General features: G+C 36.1%; 1 protein-coding gene and 1 non-coding gene across 2 annotated transcripts in view; both read right to left on the reverse strand.

Moving 5' to 3' along the window:
• The window catches only part of ABCD3 (ATP binding cassette subfamily D member 3), an 81,850-nt gene that overhangs the window by 31,796 nt on the left and 27,964 nt on the right, over positions 1-22,090 (reverse strand). Inside the window, exons 3-9 of the mRNA XM_029229259.1 lie at positions 19,435-19,533; positions 15,481-15,569; positions 7,614-7,683; positions 6,120-6,217; positions 5,639-5,762; positions 3,392-3,448; positions 1,292-1,434 (exon numbers count right to left, since the gene is read on the reverse strand). Coding sequence (XP_029085092.1) covers positions 1,292-1,434; positions 3,392-3,448; positions 5,639-5,762; positions 6,120-6,217; positions 7,614-7,683; positions 15,481-15,569; positions 19,435-19,533 — 680 coding nt within the window. The remainder of the gene's footprint in view (positions 1-1,291; positions 1,435-3,391; positions 3,449-5,638; positions 5,763-6,119; positions 6,218-7,613; positions 7,684-15,480; positions 15,570-19,434; positions 19,534-22,090) is intronic.
• On the reverse strand, positions 21,843-21,949 carry LOC114900206. The gene has a single exon (XR_003794809.1). It is a non-coding gene; the product is annotated as a U6 spliceosomal RNA (small nuclear RNA).

The following is a 22,090-nucleotide window of genomic DNA, read 5'->3' on the forward strand; positions in this document are numbered from 1 at the left end:
TCTAAGCCAATCACTTTGCTGTAACTGCTTTAGTGATAATTCTGGCCAATGAGATGTGAAAGAAAGTCTGTTGTGGGGCTTCTGGCGAAGATTCCTTGCTCTCTTAAAGAGACAGCAGAAATGGTCTGTTTTTGTTTCTGGACTTTTTGCAGGGGAAGAGGGCTGGTGAGATCTAAAACTGCTTTTGCCATCTTGTGATCACAAAGAGAACTAGCCAGAGGAAAAGGGTAACATACAGAGGAGGACAGAGCCAAGAGAAGACCCAGACACCCCGATCATGCTGCGCATGAACTGCTCTATCTTTAAGAGTTTTTATATGAAGTAGTAAATGTCTTTATTGTTGCAGCCACCTGAGTCAGGGTTTTCTGTTTCTTGCAATGGAAAGCATCCTAGCTGATACCATCTTTCATTCACTTGGCAGATCACCTCTCTACTCAACCTTCTATTCTTCTGTCTCCCTACAGCACAAAAACCCTATTTAGAACTGGTACTATTTTAGCAATCCAAGGAAATAAAGGAAGAGGGAACTGTTAAAAGAATAATTTCCTAAATAATTTTGTAATGCCAACAGGGTAGTAAATAAATATTAGGACCCTCAAGATGACTTAAGGTTGACAGATCATCAATATGCGAGAAAATGTATTGAGCACTTGCTACATATTAAAAACAGTGCTGGAAGCTTTATATATATTTCATATTTAATCCTCATGACAACCCTCTATTATCTACCTAGCATAAACAAGAAAAGTGAGGCTATAAATAAGTTGCCAAAAGTCATATATAACTGATAAGTGGAGAAGGTAGCTTTTGAAACTAGTCAGGCTGGCTCTAACGCCCAATACTTCTTCCTCCTTTGGATTTTTAAACTGTCTGGAAAATAGGTAGAGACACATGCAGTGAGACTGAATTAACTTTGAGTATTCCAAATACAGTCTCAAACAAAAAACATTTGTGGATAAATTGAGACAAAATTTTCTTTGAAGAAGTAAATTTGAATTTAAATTGTTTTTTGACTTTGCTTAAAGTGAAATCAACAGAAAGTTAGTCAATAGAAGGCATGAAGAGGTAAATCAGGGATACTAAACAGTTAACAAGAAACAGGGTTAGAAACGTAGAGGACTACTGCTTTATAAAACCGATATCCTTCATAATGTATATTTTCAAAAGAAGTAAATACACACAGACATAATTTCAGTGTTACTAGACTTTTTGGAGTCAGCTTACAGGACTTCAATAGCCATACAAAGGAATTTTTAGTACAGCCAAATACATTTAATACATTTGTACACACCTGTTTGTGATGAGCCGAGAATTAACGTATCTATACTCTCCTTCAAGCTTTTGCTCAGTTATTGTCATCTTACCAATGGGTCTTCTAATTCGAGTTAGGAATAGCCCAGAAACAAGCAAGTAGGCCATCATGCTTGCTGGGCCCTGTTATTATTGGGAGAGAAAGATATACAAAGGTCAAGGATATAATAAATTCACTGAATGCAACACACACAATTTATTATAATTAACTCCAGTTACTCTGAGAGAAATTTACTCTTTTGACTAATTTTTTCCCTTAATTGTTTCTTTTCTGAGAAATTACACACTGGGTCTTCTTTGTTTTTACTACTCACCTACTCCTCCTCCCACAACTCTTTCCCCAGCTCTCCCAAATTTGCTCACTTAAAAACTCCTAATTGTAGTCCTCACTCTTTCTTTTACAGCACCTAAAACTCTTCTGATGGAACTCTTCTCGACACTCTTAATTCCACAACAACTCGCAAAACTTTTTTTTGCCTTCTCTTTGAATGTTAATACTCCCTGAGGTTTCCTCTTTCACTCCCTTCTCCTCCCAAATTTATACCTCTAATCCCATCACTCTTTAAGAATCCAAGATGTTATTTCCAAATACTTAGCTGTACATCTGAAGCTTACTACTCTGTAGAACCTCAAGCTCAATTCCCCCAAATGAGCTCAATCTGCCTTTCCCTTCTCCTGTGTCTTGCTTCTAGCTGCCGTACTTTCTAATGTGGTAACGTACCTCATCATGCATTGACCCTTCTAAGAGAGAAGCTTCAAGCTTGCCTTTCCAAGCTCATCGAAGGTACTTCCCTCATTCCCATATATATATCCTATGTTCTGCCATACTGAAATAACTGTTTCCTGAACGTGCCTTTCCATGAAGTTGTTCTTATGTCTGGCAAGCCTGACATGTCTAATGGAGGCCTACTCATCATCCTCAAAGCAGTGCAAATATCACCTCCAGTTCTTCTGGACAATAAATACATTTCCACACTTCCATTACTGGGCTTATCACTTATTACAATTGTCTGAATACCTACCCTTTCACCAGATCATAATCCCTCTTGAGTAGGAACTGTGTCTTACTCATCTTTTTATTCAGACAGTGTGTATGGAATATAGTATGTATTATTTTCAAATTCAATATGATTGATTCAATGCATTTCAACAATTACTAGAAGTATGGGCAAAAGAGATAACTAAAACATAGTTTCTACCTAAGAAATACAAAATCAGAAAATAAGAACACATGGAGATATATTTAAATATAAACATAATACTTAAGTATTATAAACATGTAATAAGTACCATCAAAGTACTACAATATACCGATAAAAAGGCATTAAGCCTATTCACTTGTTTACAGTAAAAACAAGTTTTAAGAATGATTAAACCTGGCTTACGGGATATCAAAAGGTTAGGAAGATAGACAAGAAAATTAAAATAAAAAACTGCTTTCCCCAATGTTTTGGAACAGAACAAAAATCACTACATAAATTATTTATTAATCAACTACAGAAAGTATATACATACACATGTACATATACACATAAAACAACCACACTATTATATGATTGTTATAAATATATAACAATAATACTACATATTAAATGACTAAAGTTAGACTTCAACGAGAATACTCAGAATATAAAGGTCATTCTTACTATCACAAATGTCAGAGAAATACCTAATAAGGCTCATGGGATAGTCAACCATTTATATTATTATAAAATATTCTTGAAACTGTTATGGCCACTCTAAAAGTATTTAAACATTCAAATTTCATAGTAAAATAGCTATCTCCAAATTTCTTTTTAGACATTACTTTGCAACAATAAATACATGTATGTTCAATGTTTAAGCACTTCTGGTTGTTGAAGCCACAAAAATTTTCCAAGTGTCTGGCTTAAGCAAAATTAAAAAGCTAAATTAGAAAACTTTAAAAATCTCTAGTACAGTATTATTTTATAACCAGACTTTATTAGCTACACTTGTAAAAAATACATTCTTTGAGATACATAAAAATTCTTACAAACCATCCAGCTATTCACAGCACAGTACTGTAGCCATTTAAAAGACAGAATGAAAGTAAACTTACCTGAGCTCCTATTGCACTTGTTAACTTGAAGATATACAAAACTATGTCTAAAAATGGCTGTAAAATAAACATCAGAAGGTTCAGAATTAAAAAGAACTAGATTGCCTAGACTGATAGCCAATAAACATGTTAAATACAAAATGCTATTCGACATTTAACACATAATTGTCAACATGCAGAGTTCCCACTATGTATAATGTACTGTAACAGTATGCAGCTCAATGAATACATAAAAGACACAGTTCTTACTCTCAAGAAACTCAAAATGGAGAGAGCCTGACCAATGTCTACTGACCATCAACTGGGAAAAGTATCTACCACTTTCCATCAACTAAGGTAGCTCTACTGTGATAATTAGCCATTACTTACTTAGCAATTTCTCAATGTAGTATAAAGACACTGAATAAAATGACCTGAGTTTTAACCGCAAATCTACTAACAGCTTTTCTGGTTTCTATATATCTTCACCTGAAAAATGAGAGACTCTTTCTGCTCTTAACGTTGTCTGATTTTATCACAACATCTATATGTTGAAATATGGTGAGTGAGCTTATGAATCTCATTTTCTGACCTAAAACTCAAGCTCCTAGAACTAAAATAATACATTAATGTACTGCTCCTCACACAGAGACAACTCAACTGACATACCAAAAGCTGTACATATTTTGAACTGTTTTTCAAGAAACCCAAACTGTGTTCATTTACTTTAAGTCCATAGCCACTCCTTTCTGACTATATTAGGATAGGTGGCTTCATTTATTAATTGGCTTGTACTAAGATGAACCTTTTCTTTCTTGTCTTACGAATTATCAAGAAGTTAGATATATTTAGACATATACTTAGATATATAAAATTCAAGTACACTTAAGTTACTGACAAAAATAATGACTCAATTTAGTCAGAGTTCAAACAATCAGATATTTTATAAACTAAATATACTGTCGTATATAGCACCACTACAATCAATTAATTTGATAATATTTTTCTTTACTACAGCTGTGACAAGTCCTGAGCTATGGACTTACTCAAGTGCCAAGATGTAATAAAGAATACACAACGATGTCTACAAAATTACACGAAAAATATTATATACAGCACCTCCCCCCTACACACACACACACACAGAGAACAAACTAAAATGTGGTGATGGGTGGAGGGAAAAAAGCAGCTGAATTACTGAACAACTTGCAGCTGTCTGAGTTTCTAGAGTTTGGATCAGTAAAGACTTAAAGAGAGCTAAATAAAGAACAAAGTTTGGCATGAAGTGAAAAGGTGTCCTAGCAGTGGGCCTATCAAGAGGGATACAGATCGCTTTTCTTAGAACTGCCTATCCTCCTTCCATCCACATGGTTGAAATGGGAGCATTCCTATTCTTACAATGTGACCCAGCCCCTTGTGGTATATAGTTTTTTGTCTCAAGACTGGATATTTGGATCAATTGTGGTCAGAGGCAAGATACTACAAATGGTCCAATTTGAGACAAGCTCCAACCACAAACCAAGAGCAGTCATGTGGACTGGATGGGAAATGGGGCATCTAAGATGAAGAGTGGCGGGGGAAATGCTGGGCAGACAGTCTTATAGATGCCCTCTACATGTGCTAGCCAACGCAGGAGGTAATGGCAAAGAAGATGGCTTAATGAGAAGACCACAGCAAAAAACTGTAAGGGTGGTGAGATAAGAAGAGGAAGTAAGAGCTGACATAATCAGCAGGAAGAAAACTAGTTAAGGTCAGAGTCAAAAGCTTTGGCAATATTCTGGAAAGGGGGGAAAAACAGTAATTAGAAAAAATTAGAAATGTACTAGTATCTTGTGAAAATTTTTTGACTATTACTTAAATGATCTATTAGAGATACTGAAGCAGAGAATTGGGCAAGAATATGTCCTAGCCTAGGGTTATGAATGTAGAACTAAAAATAAATTGACCATGAATTTCTAACAACTGCCAGAAGTACACAGGTCAAGAGATAAAAATCCAAGTTTCTGTCGTTTTACTGAAACCAGCCTGCAAAGTTCTTATAACATCTTTATAAGACACTAAATTCTCAGTTCTTGGCCAAAGCACCTCACATCAATAATATAAAAAATTAAGTAACTGTAGTTAAAACTATTATAACAACTCTATAACTTTCTTATAAAAGCATTAAATACTTATATGCTGCTGTTATGTGCATCAAATCAATTCCATATAAATTTGCTTAGATTCAAAGATAAGCAAATTAACAACAATAAAAATAGAAAAACTTACCTTACTAAGATTTGAATACAGATCAACTACACTGTTACAAAACTTTTCTACATCTTGTGTAAGCAGCTGGTCTGGATTAGCTATTCTGTTGTCCAGATTTCCCATTTTATAATACGTGAAAGTTCTAAAATAACAATAAGAAGATGACTTTAAAACAAATGATTTTAAAAACAAAAAAATTCACATTATACTATGTAGTGCAAATTCATAGAAACAGAAAAATCTGGAGCTGGAAAAGACCCTAAAGATTGTCCTAATTTGTTTTAGAGATGCAGATGCAAGTCTGGAGAAGGATCACTGGCCAATTAATGGAAGAGCCAGGATTAGATTCCAAATAGCTGATGTCTTTCTCTATATGCTTCTGGGTCTAAGAGCAATCCTCTTGAAAAACATATCAAATAAAAAAGAAAAACTTCTACATCTCAATATCATAAGTATTATTGTTTAAGTATTTTTAATATAAAAATAGGTTATTACTTACTGGAGATACTCCTCATAGAGGTACTTAGTTAGTCTTACTCGGAAGCACAGTTTGAGCTCATTTAACCCAAACTTCAAGAAGTTATTAACCAGAGAAATCTAAAACAAACAAACACATATTATTGGTTTTGCTTCATTTCTACTTACTAAATTGTAATTTATTTCCCTATCATTGATTTTGTCTCCAAATCCTATAAATTTTTTATAACTGATAGTACAAATTGATATAATTCAGTTCTGTTTTACTAAACATTTCCAAAGACACAAAGAGAACATGCTAAATCAAATGCAATTAGCTATACTACCCTTTACTTGGAAATTAATTTTAGAATATATTATTAATTATGAGAAGCACCTTGTTACCTTTTTAATTTTTTGGGGGGGGAGGGAGATATAAACAAGCCAAAGAGCAAATCTGTCACCTTTCTATCCAGTGTAAAGAACTTACTTTAGGAGTACTGACATTTATGCTTAGTATATCTTCTCTTTCCTGCTACCAGCACTACAACCCTAGACAACGGAACTCTATACCCACTGTATTTGCATTTGTTAAAAAAATTACTACAAGTTTTATACCAACTAATGCCATCTTCTAGATTATTTCTGGAGTCAACTTTACTACTCTTTTCCACCACTATATTAAAATTAATTCTTCCATAGTTCTGAGGTCACATTTATATAAAAATTTTCTCAAGGAAACACTGGTCTTCTGCTGAATCTCCATCTTTGATTGACATCAATGCTGCTTTTCTCAATTTTCTATTTTAAAAGGTCTTCCATGTATGTCTATCCTCAAGCTTTATTAAATCTGACATATGTTCTAATTAATTAAGTTCTATAATTAAGCTCCTCCCTTTTACTCCCACACATACAATACTAAAATTCTTATCGTGCCGATAAAATAGAATAAAGGTAAGACTCAAGCTAAGAAAACTACTTATGATTTGGACCACTTAACGTTTATATTTAGTAAATTCGGACAATAAATTCCAATTAAATTACATTACATTACGTTAGTGGTTCAAGTTACTGTAACAGTTTATGGCCTACAGCAATGATTCTCACCCAGGATTTCTGCCCTCAGCTCACTGCCCCACAACCTCACGTTAGCCCCCCACAGGCCACTTGGCAATGTCTGGAGACACTGAAGACATTTTTTTTGTTGTCACAACTGGGGGAGGGGTACTATTTCCATCTAGTGGGATGTTACTAAATATCTGAGAAACCCTGGCCTAATGGTCAAATAAAAAATCATCTACACTTGTATACACCTACATATGTATGCAAAGAAACTGATCCAAACATAATTCCTTTAAATTTTTCTATCTAGTGTAAAGGTTTGCGCACTGAAAAACTCCACTATAAGTTACAAAACTAAACTTGAAAAAACTTAGTATATAAATCTTCAAAGAACTTAATAAGTAAAAATCCTAAAAGATTTCAGTAAGATGCAATTTTTTCCCTATGTAAAAATCTTTAAAGAATTAACACTTACGAGAGGCATGGCAGCGATGAAGTTGAATAAGTATTTCTTGAAATCTTTTCTGCTACGACCAATGATACCACTGCAAACCACCACATGCAATGCATTAGTTGCAAAAGAAGCAATATTTAACACTAAAAAAACTTCTCTAAATCTCTAAAGCTATTTTTGGAAATTTTCATTGAATCAAATGAATCAATAAGAAAAAAGATGCTAAAAACATTTTCTTACAAAAACATTAACTTTTGAAATTTTGTCATTTTAAACAGCTTGCTTGGAAATCACTCTACAAACGGCAAAATTAAATAAGAATGATAGCTAGTTCTTTCCTTCGTAAAAACGGTAATTAAACAGCAGGCTTGGGCTTCCCCGGTGGCGCAGTGGTTGAGAGTCCGCCTGCCAATGCAGAGGACGCAGGTTCGTGCCCCGGTCCGGGAGGATTCCACATGCTGCAGAGCAGCTGGGCCCATGAGCCATGGCCACTGGGCCTGCGCATCCGGAGCCTGTGCTCCGCAACGGGAGAGGCCGCAACAGTGAGAGGCCCGTGTACCGCAAAAACAAAACAAACAAACAAAAAAACCAAAAAAAACCCAGCAGGCTTATACTTAAGCAGTCACAAAAGGGTTTGTTTTTTTTTTTTTTTTTTTCTGTACGCGTGCCTCTCACTGCTGTGGCCTCTCCCGCTGCGGAGCACAGGCTCAGGACGCGCAGGCTCAGCGGCCATGGCTCACGGGCCCAGCCGCTCCGCGGCATGTGGGATCCCCCCGGACCGGGGCACGAACCCGCGTCCCCTGCATCCGCAGGCGGACTCCCAACCACTGCGCCACCAGGGAAGCCCCCACAAAAGGGGTTTTATATGATGAAACAATTAACAACTTTATAGACCCAGGAATGGATTACTGTGGATAAAACAAAGTACTATTTCTTTGTTTGCCTTTAGATATTTTAACATCCTGTCATTTGTATGAACTAATGGCAAGGAGACAGACTAATGACAGATGAGCAAATTCTTACTATAAAGGGCCAAGAGCAACCATTTTAAGCTTTGTGGGCCATAAGGTCTCTGTTGCAACTACTCAATTCTGCTATTGTATAGCTAAAACAGCTAAGAATGAGATTGACTGTGGTCCTAAGAAAATTTTACCAAAAAAGATGGCAGTGGGATTTCAATGAAGCCAGATCTTTTATCTATTTTTAATCTATTTTAAATATTTATCTGTTTTTAAAATATCCACTAAGAACTTATTTAAAGGGTTCCACTACTTTTTTAAAAAGCTAGAAAGCCATTATATCATTATAAGTAAAGGATCTCTGACTACCAAACGTCTGTGGTCTAGTGCAAAGATAATGTTAATATTCCCAGAAGTAAATTAACCATATTTTGAAAAACAATGCGCTAAATGATTCAAACCTAGCTCTACACAAAAAAATGACTGGTATACATACTGATAAATAATTTCTTTTTATGAGGGAGTAGATGAATAATGCCAAATAATATGAACTGATCTTTTAGAGCAAAAAAGTTCCATGGTCAAATAAATTTCCAAAAACCTGAGTTAACGCTAACAAATGTCTTTACCAAAGGCCCTCTCAAAGCTCTAATGTATAATATGCATTGTAAAACTCTCTGAGAGGGCTTTGTAGCACTAGCATTTCCTCCATCATTGCTAAGATTCCAAAGAACATACTTTGGGAAATGTTACTCTAGACCGATAGAAAAATTAATAGTCCAATTTTGACATAGCTGCTAAAAAGTGTTAAAAAAAATTTTTTTTAAAGCTGAACTAGAAAAAAGTTAAAATAGAGCCACACAAAAATGTTGTTTACAGCAATAAGAATATTAGAGACAAAAAGTAATTAAGTACAAAAGTTTAGAGGTTTAAATTAAAATTATTTGAACCAAACTTTACATAAAACCAAAGTGCTTTAGTGCTGCCCAAGCTGTGAAACACACAAGATTATCAAACTTTGGTAAAGCACATGCCATCATTCAGCAATGGTTTACCACTGGAGTAGCAGCTACAAATTTAAAAAATGGTTTCTTGAATAAAGCTTTATTTCTGCTTATTATCCCGCTGCAAAAGAAAAATAATCATCAATAAAGTAATTTTAGAGTAGTCCCAATCATAGTTACTTCTAAAACATACAGGAATCTTAAGATAGTTTGGTAATTTTAAAATGCTACTTATAGCCAAGCGGTTAAAAATAAAATATATATTTATGATTACGTACGGCAGTATAGGGGAACAAACTTTGCCACCCCAAAACGTGTTTCTTTGGCATAAGGATTACTTTAGGCTGATTATTTTTAAGAAACAGAAGCCTCAGGAAGTCTTTCTTTTTGCCTCCCCCTTAGCTGCCTAAAGAATTTAGATAAAAGGGCCTGCTCCCAGAATAGAGCTATGACCAGAGATATCTGCAAAGCATATGGGCTAAGCGTGTGTGGGGAAAGTAGGCAGGACCTAGAGATCAGAGTCCACGCTGTGTCCCAGAGTCTCCACGTAGCCCAGCAAACAGTTGTTTACCAAACATTTGCTTTTCCATCTTCATGTGAATTGCCTTCCTCCCCTGTGAAGTCCCAAACCCCTACCCCCAACATCCTCTCTGTTGTTAGCTGAAGATGGTATTCAACATGAGGGCTTTGGCTATTCTGGCGAGTTACTAAGTTCTCCTGGGCCTCTCCCATGTACACATGTTATTAAACTTTTGTTTGATTTTCTCCTGTTAATCTGTCTCACACCCATTTAATTCTTAGACCAGCCAGAAGAACCTAGAAGGGCAGAGGGGAATTTCTTCCTCCCCAGCAGCAGCAACAAGATATGAAATATTACCTTCCATATCATAGAACTGCCAGTTTCTACCTTAAAGAAGGGGTCTGCCCTATTAAAATCTGCCCCATTCCGAAGTCATTAGTCACTGCTAACAAGTAAGCCTAAAAGATGTAACGGATATTAAAATTAAGTACATTAAGGACCATAACAAGTCTCTTTGTGACTCTATTTTAGCAGAAGAACATAAATCTAAACATACTTTGCAAGAGGCAAAATGGAAAAGACAAAGTTTACGATGTAGCTTTAGTAGCAAGTTAGAGAAATGTGTTAATTTTTCAAATAAAACTGTTCTATATTATGAATTCACAATATTTTAAAACTTTTAATTTGACCAAATATCAAAAGATCTCATGCACAGCAGAAGCTCAAAAATCTTTATTCAGGAGAAAATAAACAATTAACTTTTGCTTTTGTTTTTTTGGGGGAGGAGCAGAGAAAGGTTTATTGCAGGGCCAAGCAAGGAGAACAGGTGGCTCGTGCTCAAAAAAAACCCAAACTCAACAATTAACTTTATTTATTTATTTATTTTGGCCACACTGCACAGTATGCGGGATCTTCCCTGACCAGGGATTGAACTCATGCCCCCCGCAATGGAAGTGCACAGTCTTAACCACTGGACTGTCAAGGAAGTCCTCAACAATTAATTTTTAAATGACTGCTTCAGGGATTTCCCTGGTAGTGCAGTGGTTGAGAATCCACCTGCCAATGCAGGGGACATGGGTTCGATCCCTGGTCCGGGAAGATGCCACATGCCGCAGAGCAGCTAAGCTCGTGTGCCACAAGTACTGAGCCTGTGCTCTAGAGCCTGCGAGCTATAACTGTTGAGCCCACGTGCTGCAACTACTGAAGCCCATGCACTCTAGGGCCTGCGTGCTGTAACTACTGAGCCCACTTGCTGCAACTACTGAAGCCCACACACCTAGAGCCTGTGCTCCACAACAAGAGAAACGACCGTAATGAGAAGCCCGCGCACCACAACAAAGAGTAGCCCCTGCTCGCCGCAACTAGAGAAAGCCCACGCGCAGCAACGAAGACCTAATGCAGCCAATAAACAGACAAACAAATAAATAAAATGACTGCTTCAGAATCGTGAATTTGGGTTAAGAGTACAAGGAAGCTCCCTGTACTATTCTTGCAGCTTTTCTGCAAGTTTAAATTATGTCAAAATAATATGTTTCTTAAAAACTCTTAAAATTTTTGTTTTTTTAATTTTTTTCTACATCTCATAACTGAATTTTAAGGCTGAGTACCCAGCAAGTTGATTAGTCTAGTAGAATTATAAGTTGGCTCATGCTACATAATAACTTTCCTCTTATCCATCATTACCAATTAAATTAATGCACCACATACTCTTAGTGATGGATTTTCTCTAGAGCATTCAGTCTTTGAGAAAATTAAAATAAGCACCTATTTAATTAAAGTTGGAAATCCCTAGCTTAGAAAATTAAATATTATTCTTTTAGGTTACAAAAACATGAAATCACAAAATATGAATAAAAGGGAAAAAACTTTAAAAGATAATCTTCTATACTATACCATGATTGTACAGGGTTCTTTATATGTATCATGTGACTGACTGTACACAGATATCTAATATAATGTTATTCACAGTGGATGTAACCTGTTATTTTTGTCACAGGTAATTAATAACACTACAGTTGGGGAGCCTGTATTTTTATTAACAGATACGGCATTTAAATAATAAGTAAAGCCATCAAAGGAAAAAAATATAAAATTCTATAATCATGTAAAAGGACTTACATGTCTTCTCTATATTAATCATACAAATGACTCAAATTACTTGTACACAAAGCTCATAGAAAGAGAACTTAACAAAACTGATCCTGCTAAAGCTGATGTGCTAGCAGCAATGAACAAACACTTCAATTAATCATGCTTAACTTCTTAGAATTCCTTAGAGGATTCCTCACTGGGGCACAAACACACAAAACTGACCAGACTCCCCCTACAAATTCCTTTCAGGGAAACCAGACAATCAACAATCCCACAACTTGGCTTCTAGCAAGTTAAATATGAATACACAGCCAGAGTGACTGCTTAAGGAAAGCTCTAAACTGAATGACAAAGATCAGAACAACAAAGGACACTGAAAGTCACAGACTTGAAAGAATGACTGCTACAAAAATGAACATTCATACAAAAAGATAGCTCCTGGAAATAAAATTAAAACAAATAAAAATTCACTGGATGATAAAGTTAAAAGAAATCTCCTAGAATATAATATAAAATGTCAGAGACGTAAACAGTAGAGAAATTATAGTCAGAAGATCAGTCTAGGAAGTCCAACACTCAACTAAGATTCCAGAAAAAGTACAGAAAACACTGGAAAGGAAGAACTTTTTTAAAAACACAAGAAAATTTAATTCTTCAGAATGAAGAATGAGTTTCTAGATTGAAAAGAGCCCACCTAGTGCCTAGCACAAACACACGGAATGAAAAAAAATTCACACCAACATTCAGTGAAATTCCCATAACACCAGCAATACAACATCAACAATAAAGAAATAATAAAAGCTTCCAAAGCAGGTAAAAGAAGATCCGCTGCTAAGGGCGGGCAATCAGCACAGGAATGGGACTCAACACCAAATGTGGAAGCTAGATCAGTAGTTTTTAACCTTGGCTGGGATCAAGGTTAGGATCACCTGGGATGCTTCAAAAAGTAATGATTGATTGAATCATTAGTAGGTCTCAAAATTCCCCAGATGATTCTAATTATACTGCAGCCAAGGTTGAGAACCACAGAGCCCTACAGAAGACAACAGGGTGATGCTTTCCAAATTCTGAAAAAAATTGATTTCCAATTTAGAATGAATAAATACAGCTAAATTATCAATCAAGTGTGAGAGAAGAAGACTTTATCAGACCCACAAGGTCTCAAAATTTTACTTCCCTTGTAACCTTTTCTCAGAAAAAGACTGCATCTGCCAAAATGAGAGAGTAAACTGAGGAAGAGGAAAACAAAAGATCCAGAACATAGGAGTTATTTAATGCAGGAAAGAAAGATGAAAAAAATTCCTAAGATCACGATAAAAGTAAATTCAAACATGACTGCTATTTAGTGAAGCTAAAGCACAATCAATCCTAATGAGAGCTGGAGGACAGAAAAGTAACAAGAGGTATGAGGTGGTAATAGATAAAAATCAGTAAGTTATCTAGTGTGTTTGACATATTACAATACTGAGTTTTGTTTTGTTTTGTTTTGTTTTTGCGGTACACGGGCCTCTCACTGTTGTGGCCTCTCCCGTCGCGGAGCACAGGCTCCAGACGCACAGGCTCAGCGGCCATGGCTCACGGGCCTAGCTGCTCCACGGCATGTGCGATCTTCCCGGTCCAGGGCACGAACCCGTGTCCCCTGCATCGGCAGGCGGACTCTCAACCACTGCGCCACCAGGGAAGCCCCCAAATACTGAGATTTTATAGTGTTGTCAATAAGCTTGAGCTGAATTAGTAAGAAGTAGGCAAAAAATTAATGTGCACAAAAACCTGCAATTTATAAATGCCGGGAAAAGAAGTTGTATATAAAAGAAACTACCAAAGAAGAGCATTTGGCTCAGCTGTAAACAAAGTCAAAATCATGTAAACAATAAATTCTGATTTAACAAAAAATTGTGATATAACATTGAGAGAATGAGCACAGACATGGGTAGGAGTGGAAAAGAGCTAATTCTCATCTTCCAAAAGAGAAATAAATACACGCATAGTCTCTAAGACTGAAAAATCTAGAGACAGTAACATAAGTGTGTTACAATGAAATGCAGAGACAAAATAAGAGATGAAACAGTAAAAAGAACAGAAGACAACTGGCTCCAGGAATGACAGTTACAGGTGGGAGGAATGAGGCACAGAACTAATGTTTTTGTGATTAAGTCCTGTATGGCTATTTGATATTAAACTATATTCATGTTTTACTTTTTAAGCTTTTCATATATTACTTTGATTGAAATAAAAAGGCATGGGACTGACCGAAGGATTCAGGGCGCCCTGAATTGAATATTGGCGTCTGTACCATTTACACATATTCAGAGGCACGTGGTCGGGGCTTTAATCCTATGCAGATAACCTTCTTTGTTCTTCTAGAGAGATGAGTCAGAAAACACCTGCATAAAGCATTCTGCCTCTCCTACAAATCCTCTAAGCCACACACAAATCAAGGATGTCAGAAAAAAACTTACAAAATTTGGGAGCATTTAAAAATTTTAAGTACTGTCATTCAAACAGTTACGTTATACTAAGTACTTTAAGAAATTTTCTGATAAAATACTGCATGCCAGGAAACAAAATTCCAAGAAAAAATTTTTTACTGACATTCTAATCGGTATCATGAGGAATAAATCCTTTATTAACAGATAAATGTTAATATCCCAACTGTTTTTTTGTTTTTAAATTCCAAATCATCAATTGCAGTGATTAATACATGTACAAAGACTATAATGAAAAAATATATAAAGCACTAACTTCAGAAACTGAAGAAAATGTCTAAGAATTTTTTTCTGTTTAATAAACATTCTCAACATGATTCCCTGAAATGCTTTGATATTTTCCTCAAATTATCTCATTAATTTCAGACATCCAGCTTGGTGACTTTTTAAGTTCCAACTACAGCATTTATTATACTGCATATTAATTTTCTTTCTTTCTTTCTTTCTTTTTGGCCGTGCCCCGGGGGCATGCGATATCTTAGTTCCCCAACTAGGGATCGGACCTGTGCCCCCTACAGTAGAAGCGTGGAGTCTTAACCACTGGACCGCCAGGGAAGTCCCATAATTTTCTGTTTACTTGTCTCTGACCCTCTATAAACGGCCAGCTCTGCAGGGCTTCGTACAGGGTCTCTCCTGTTCGCTCATGGGTACATCCCTATCACTGCCTGTGGCACAAGGGAGACAATAAATACCTACTAAGTAAATGAACAAAGACATAATTTGACTTAAGTATTTATACCTAACTTAGAATCTATTTCTTGCTTAAAATAACACTTAAATATGACACAAATTAGTATTTCATACATACAGGACAAAGATGAAAAGTACCTTTCAATGAGTGTCCCGTTCTGAATCATCCAAACATCACAGTATGTTCGAGACACCAGCATAACAGCAATAAGTATCAAGTAACCTGTCTAAAATAAACCAGGTACAGTAAATTAATTAAATGCATTTTAGAAAGTTAAAAGAAACATTACTTTGGTAAAGATTTTTGGTTTCTAAATTCAAAGCTTTATTCTAGCTTTAATGTAGTTGGCTGACATTTTACCTACAGGTTATTTTTAAATATAATTTTGAAAGAAGTTTAAAATATAATGTAAATGGAAAAGGCCTTACAGATCATTTAATCTAATTTTTCATCCAGATTCAAAAGTGAATCCCAGGCAGGTCAAATGACTTGTCTTCATATAATTAGTCAATGACAGAAACCAGCAGTATAACTTAGACTACCTAAATCACAGTGTATTGTGATTGTCCTATGTTTTTAATATACAACTCTAATAAAGAAAAATGACAACTACCAATATACAGTTAAGAACAAATACTGAAGCCTAAAATTTTGCTTAAGTAGAATAAATTTGGTTCTGTTTGTTAGAAAAATCTCTTAACAGTGTCCCTGCCCTTGCAGGGCTTTCAATTTAGTTATTAAGGCAAGATTTACACATAAAATGTAAGAAAACAGACCAGTGTAGGTAAGTATATTTGCATCACTTCACGTGATACGTGGCAGGATCGAAAGGTCTGAGGTAGCAAAAAAGGCTTATGACATTAGAAATACATTAAATAAACCAAGTAAAACAAAGGAGAAAATGAGGATTATGAGTAAAAAAAAAAAAAAAGATGAAAGATTTAATGGAAAATAAAAAATAGATTAAAACCATATGAATTACAGTATTGCACATCCAGCAGAGCTTATAAAACTACTGCAAGCTTTTAGGTAGAACAGAATATTAAAAAGTGTTTACAGAGCATTACTTAAGCAATGCTGGGCAAGATGGATCATCGTGGGGGAGAGGTGAGAGGCTGAGTGGCTGGCTAGGAGTCAATTGTCTTTGTGTGGGATGAAAATCTACCCTCCAGCCTCCAACTGCAACACACACCCATTCAAAGGTGACCTTAAACTTTCTAAATGGGAAAAATATGACAGCAGCATAGAAGCTAAAGTCAGAGAAGAGGGTGTGTGGCAGGGGCAATGTTTGTTGGATAAGGTGTTTGATTTCAAAGTTATGGAATTGAGAGGCAAATGCATCTATGACTTTTGTAATTTTTGCAAAACAAATCTTGTTTTATAAAAAAGGTGAAGGTACTGAAAATACAGCCCTTAAGTGAAAGACAAGGCAGGGAGTCATAAACACGGAAGTAATAAATGAATCCATAAGAAAGAAGACAATGTCAAAGAAAGTCTACACAACTGAGTTGTGACAGCTGCTCCCCCATCGTTTGCCAGAGTTGTCCATCAAGGAAGATACCATCTTCCTACCCTCTCCCACCATCTCGAAGTTAGGTATTAAACTGACAACAGAAGAACCTACTGATTTTAATAAATCCTATTTGTAGATGACACTTTAACGGTAATGCTAACTTTTAATTCAGACCTTAAGTACAGCCTCAATCCTAAATTAATCATTTGAGGAATAAAGGTAACATTAGACAAAGATAGTTTATTTTTTCCTTTATTTTATATACTTTGCTTAATTTTTTCTTTAAATAAGTATCAAGTTTATTATCTCATTTAGCAAAATCTGCCGAACTTTGATTATTGACAGTCCTGAAATGCCTTTTTATGCAAAGGCTGTCCTCAGAATCACCATAATTCCATTACTGGGTTCGTAGAATATGTCAGAAACTAAAGATAGGCTTGATTTAGGCAGTCCCTCACCTTATGATACAGATGAACTTCCATATGTTCATATGCAGCATTTTTATTTCAGAAATTGATTAAATTAATCTCTCTATCTCTACCTCCTATTATCTGTGATTTCTACTGGAGTTTATTTCACTTTCTTGAACTGGGGTTAAGCCCGGATTTGTATATCCCTCAAAGATGGTTCGTAAAATGGCTCTGTGGCATGGATGCACCTTGACAGAACTGGGAGGTTGGCCAAGTTAGGCCCATCTACCTTCTTACTAACTCCCAGAGATCTATTCAATGTCTCACATTCACTTCATATTCAGCAAACCTCTGCTAAAAGGTTAAATGAACATTAAGCTGTTAACTGATAAGGGGGGGGGGGGTAATACACAAATCTTTCCAGAGAAGAAGCTTGTATTTTAAATAAAGATTCTTCAAAGTCAGGTAGATTGTAGAATGAGAAAACAATTAATTATATCCAGAGAGTCACGGGATGCCTTCACAAAGAAGATAAAGAGCATTAAGCTGTTTTTTAAACATATTCGTTTTTGTTGGGGGTGTTGTCACAAACATGGTGCCATGAAAGTACGAGGGCACAAGGCCTGGCTACAAAACAGCAAAGGACCTTCCAAGTAGATGGTATGCAAAGGAAGAGCAAAGTCACGTGATTAACCCTATAGGAGAAAAGAAGCCAAATGTTCTTATTCGGGTTTTAGAAAGAAGACTAGTTAGAAAAGGAGAAGAGATTATAATAATCCAAGCAAGTGAGAACGGTACAAATGGAAAGTAAGGGACTAATCGAAGAGAAACTCAAGGATGCTTGGAAAAAACATTTAAAACATAAGGGACGAAGCAGATTTAAAAAGTGCATTTTCCAATTTTTCTTCAAGAAACACATAGGATCTCTATCTAATTAGAAAAAAAACAAATGTTATTAAATTATTTTTTAGAGTCTCTTTTAAGGGCAGAGTCAACAAGACATGACACTGAAGTGAGAGGAAGGAGAGCAAGTCCAGTGTGATGGAGGAATGTGCCTTTCCTTTGAGAATTATAGTGCTTTTGGAATGTCTTATCCTTTTCCTGCTATCGATAGATTACAAGCCTAAAGCTTTTTAAAATTTGAACAGTGGGAAACAATTATGTTTGAAGAAGACAAACTTGACAGAAAAGATTTAAAAAGGAGAGATTCGGGCTTCCCTGGTGGTGCAGTGGTTGAGAGTCTGCCTGCCGATGCAGGGGACACGGGTTCGTGCCCAGGTCCGGGAAGATCCCACATGCCACGGAGCGGCTGGGCCCGTGAGCCATGGCCGTTGAGCCTGCGCATCTGGAGCCTGTGCTCCGCAACGGGAGAGGCCACAACAGTGAGAGTCCCGCGTACCGCAAAATAAATAAATAAATAAATAAAAAGGAGAGATTCTTTGAAATGAGACTAATTAAAGAACACTGTAATATCTAGGTAAGAATATTTAAAAAGAAAAATTAGCAGATAGCAGTGACTGAAAGGATGATAGGTAGGTATGGGGAGGAGAAAGAGTCAACAGTGATAATATTTCTAGTTGTACAAAAGGAGAATATTAAGGTAATTAAAGATGGAGAACACAGCATTATGTTATTTTTAATCATTAAAATACTTAATAAATCATGACAAAGATAATGTTGACAAAAGAGTAAATGAAAGAATAACAAAACTTTATTCTTACAACCAGTTCACTTCCTGAAAATACTTGAAGAATTCAGGTATCTTAAAAACATATTTAATCAAATATGAAGAAGCAACTCTCAAACATATTCCATATCAATGCTACTTGTTAACATCGTAATGTAATAAAAAGGTCTTTCTAAATTTAATCTCGTTTGCATTATATTATAATAAAGCAACACCATTTAGGCTGGCCGTACTGAAGTACTCTAGTATTTCACATAAAATATAATAATATTTCATAAACAAGAGAAAATCATTTAAAAACTGGCGCTGAACAACAAGGGTACTTGCATGACAGGCAATGACTTAGACAAAAATTTAGTCTTCATTACCTACAGAGGAGACACTTGACCTGCAGTAGAACAAAGCCTTTATAATTCTATTGTTCTGATCTCACATAAGCTTTAAAGTTGAACACTTAATATTATCGTTTCATAAGACTTACCTCTTTACAAAATGTTCTAGGGACCATGATTTTCAGAATTCGTGTGAGCCTTGAAAAAAACACCTTGTCCACCACAGCTCGTTCTTTTTTCCCCTCTTTCTACATTAAAAAAAAAAAAAAAAGAAAGAAAGCTCTTAAAATAGTTATAACAAATTAGATTAAAGAACCATGTTTCATCTAAGGCAACATAAACAACTACTAAGATGGATACTGCATTTGAAAAACATAGTCTTGTACTGCTCTTCATATTCAAACATGCTTTCAAGAAACTAAGATGTTACCAAAAACTGAATAAGGAAGTGAGAACTTCCTTTCAGAAGTGAAGCTGCAGAAATAGCTGGAAAAAGAACACTGCAAACAGAAGAAACAACAAATGCCAAGGTAAAAGCTCGTTTAATAACAAAATGGCCAATCTGGCTGGAGCTGTGAGCAAGAGAAAGTAGTAGAAGATGAGGTCAGAGGACAGCTAAGAAATGGCCATTATCCACCTCATTACTGTTTGTTCATCATCCACTTCCTTACTAACAACAGAATTTTAAATAAATCCTGAACAGGAGCTTTCCTGCTATCAGTTACAGGAAACTTTTGGATTCCTAGATTTATCATTTAACATTTCTAATATGCACTCTTCCTTACAAATTCAAAGACAGACAAGGTTCCCTCACTCATACAGTTCACATTCTAGCAGGGGAAACCCAGATAAAAATAAACCAATAAATAAACCGTTACAGATAGACTAGGCAGGGTCAAGAGAAAAAGAATGATCCAGAGAAGTATGAGAAGAAAGGTCTCTTTGGGGGAGGGTAGTAAAGCACAGGGAACACCAAGCACAAAACCCAGTTCAGGAATCAAATTGGTATGCACACTGAAGAGCAAGATGACAGTGCTGCTAGAGCAGAGGGGACAAAAGGAGAGAAGCTGAAGAGATGCGCAGGACCTATAAAAAACAGAGCCCTGAAGCCATAGAAGGATTTAGAGTTTACTGTCAGTGTAGAGGGAAACCACTGACGATAATTAAGAGGGGTAAATCATTTTATTACCCTCAGATATTTCTTCATTTTCACTGGCCCAAGAAAATAGAGCTATAAAACCATTTGCAAGGATAAGGAAAGAGTGACACGAACTGGGTATAGTGGACGTTATTTACTTCATTACCCTTGGGCTGTCTGGAAGAACAGGCAGAAGAAACTCCTCAATAGGCAAGACTCTCCAGAAGGACCCCAGCCCCAATTGAGCTCCTTTCCCCAACTCCTATAATCACAGCTCACTTATGTATTAACTACTACGCTCTTGATAAACAAATACCCATGGTATAGTAAATTCTATTAGTTAGACAAACTTTGCTGTAAATATGCTTTAATTAAATTAATATCTAACTTGATAAACCTTAAGTGAGCTGTTTGTGTACTGAATTAGAATAATAAGCTACCATCCATATGTCACACACTGTGCTAAGGGCTTTATATATGTAATCCTAATAAATAGATACTGCATGTCGTACAGAACTGTAGACAAGAGATGAAGGCACTGGGTGTGTAGAGTTAGATCAGAAAGACTAAGACAGAAAGAACTGGATAAGAACCAACCTACCGTGTAACTGCTGGAACAGAGTTCAGGTCTTTCAAACCGTACAAAGGTTGTAAACCCCATCCCACTGAGTCACAGGCCCAGTCTACTTCATTCACACATGTATGTATTCATTCATTCAATATTTACTTGGCCCAAGGCACTGTTCTAAACCATGGGGACACACCAGTGAACGAAACACAAAATGCCCTACTCACAGTCTATTTACTCTAGCTAGGCTATTCTCCTCAAGCCAAACCTTACAACTTCAACCTAAATATCCCCTTTCACCTCCCCAAACTGAGAAAGTATAGGAAGAAAAGAATAAAGAGAAAGCAATGTACATCAACTACCTTTAAAGAAAGTTAGACTTCTACTCTCGTTTCCCTCCTGTCACTGCCTCCCTACCTCACTTCATCCCACCTGTAGTCAGTACCTTCTCCATCCCTAGCTTGAGCCTTAGACAGAATAATTCCAAGGTGAAACGGCCACCTTCTGACTTAAACAGAGGATAACTATTTCCAGCTGTTCTCAAGAAATGATCTAGGGCAAACAATGAGGAAGGTTTTAAAAAAAGTTATAAGAAAGTAACAACGAAGCACGTCGTATATAATTAGCAGTTTACCTGGTATTAATTTCTCCTCCTCTTTTTCTTCTGTCCCTGTTGTCACTGCTCCTATTTCTTAAGCTGTCTGAAAGCTGACTTTATTATTTTCATTACATTTGAATCCATAAAGGGAACGATATACTTCCTAAAGTCAGGAAACACCAAACATCTGGGCTGGAGGGCTGACTCAGGCTGAAGAAATAATCAAGATGCTGTACCATTCTTTTTTTAAAAAAAAAACATGGAACGCTTCACGAATCTGCGTGTCATCCTTGCGCACGGGCCATGCTAATCTTCTCTGTATCATTCCAATTTTAGTATATGTGCTGCCGAAGCAAGCACTGTACCATTCTTGATACATAATAAAAGTCATACCTGAAACCAATCTAAATGCAAATACTTACAGAGACAGTACATCTCATAAACACTACTAGCTTCTCCTAAGAATTCATTTTAACCACAATTAACTTTCCCCATCTTTAA

Source organism: Monodon monoceros, unplaced genomic scaffold (assembly GCF_005190385.1).
Source record: "Monodon monoceros isolate NGI ecotype Baffin Bay Population unplaced genomic scaffold, NGI_Narwhal_1 Super_Scaffold_18, whole genome shotgun sequence".
Classification (NCBI taxonomy): Eukaryota; Metazoa; Chordata; class Mammalia; order Artiodactyla; family Monodontidae; genus Monodon; species Monodon monoceros.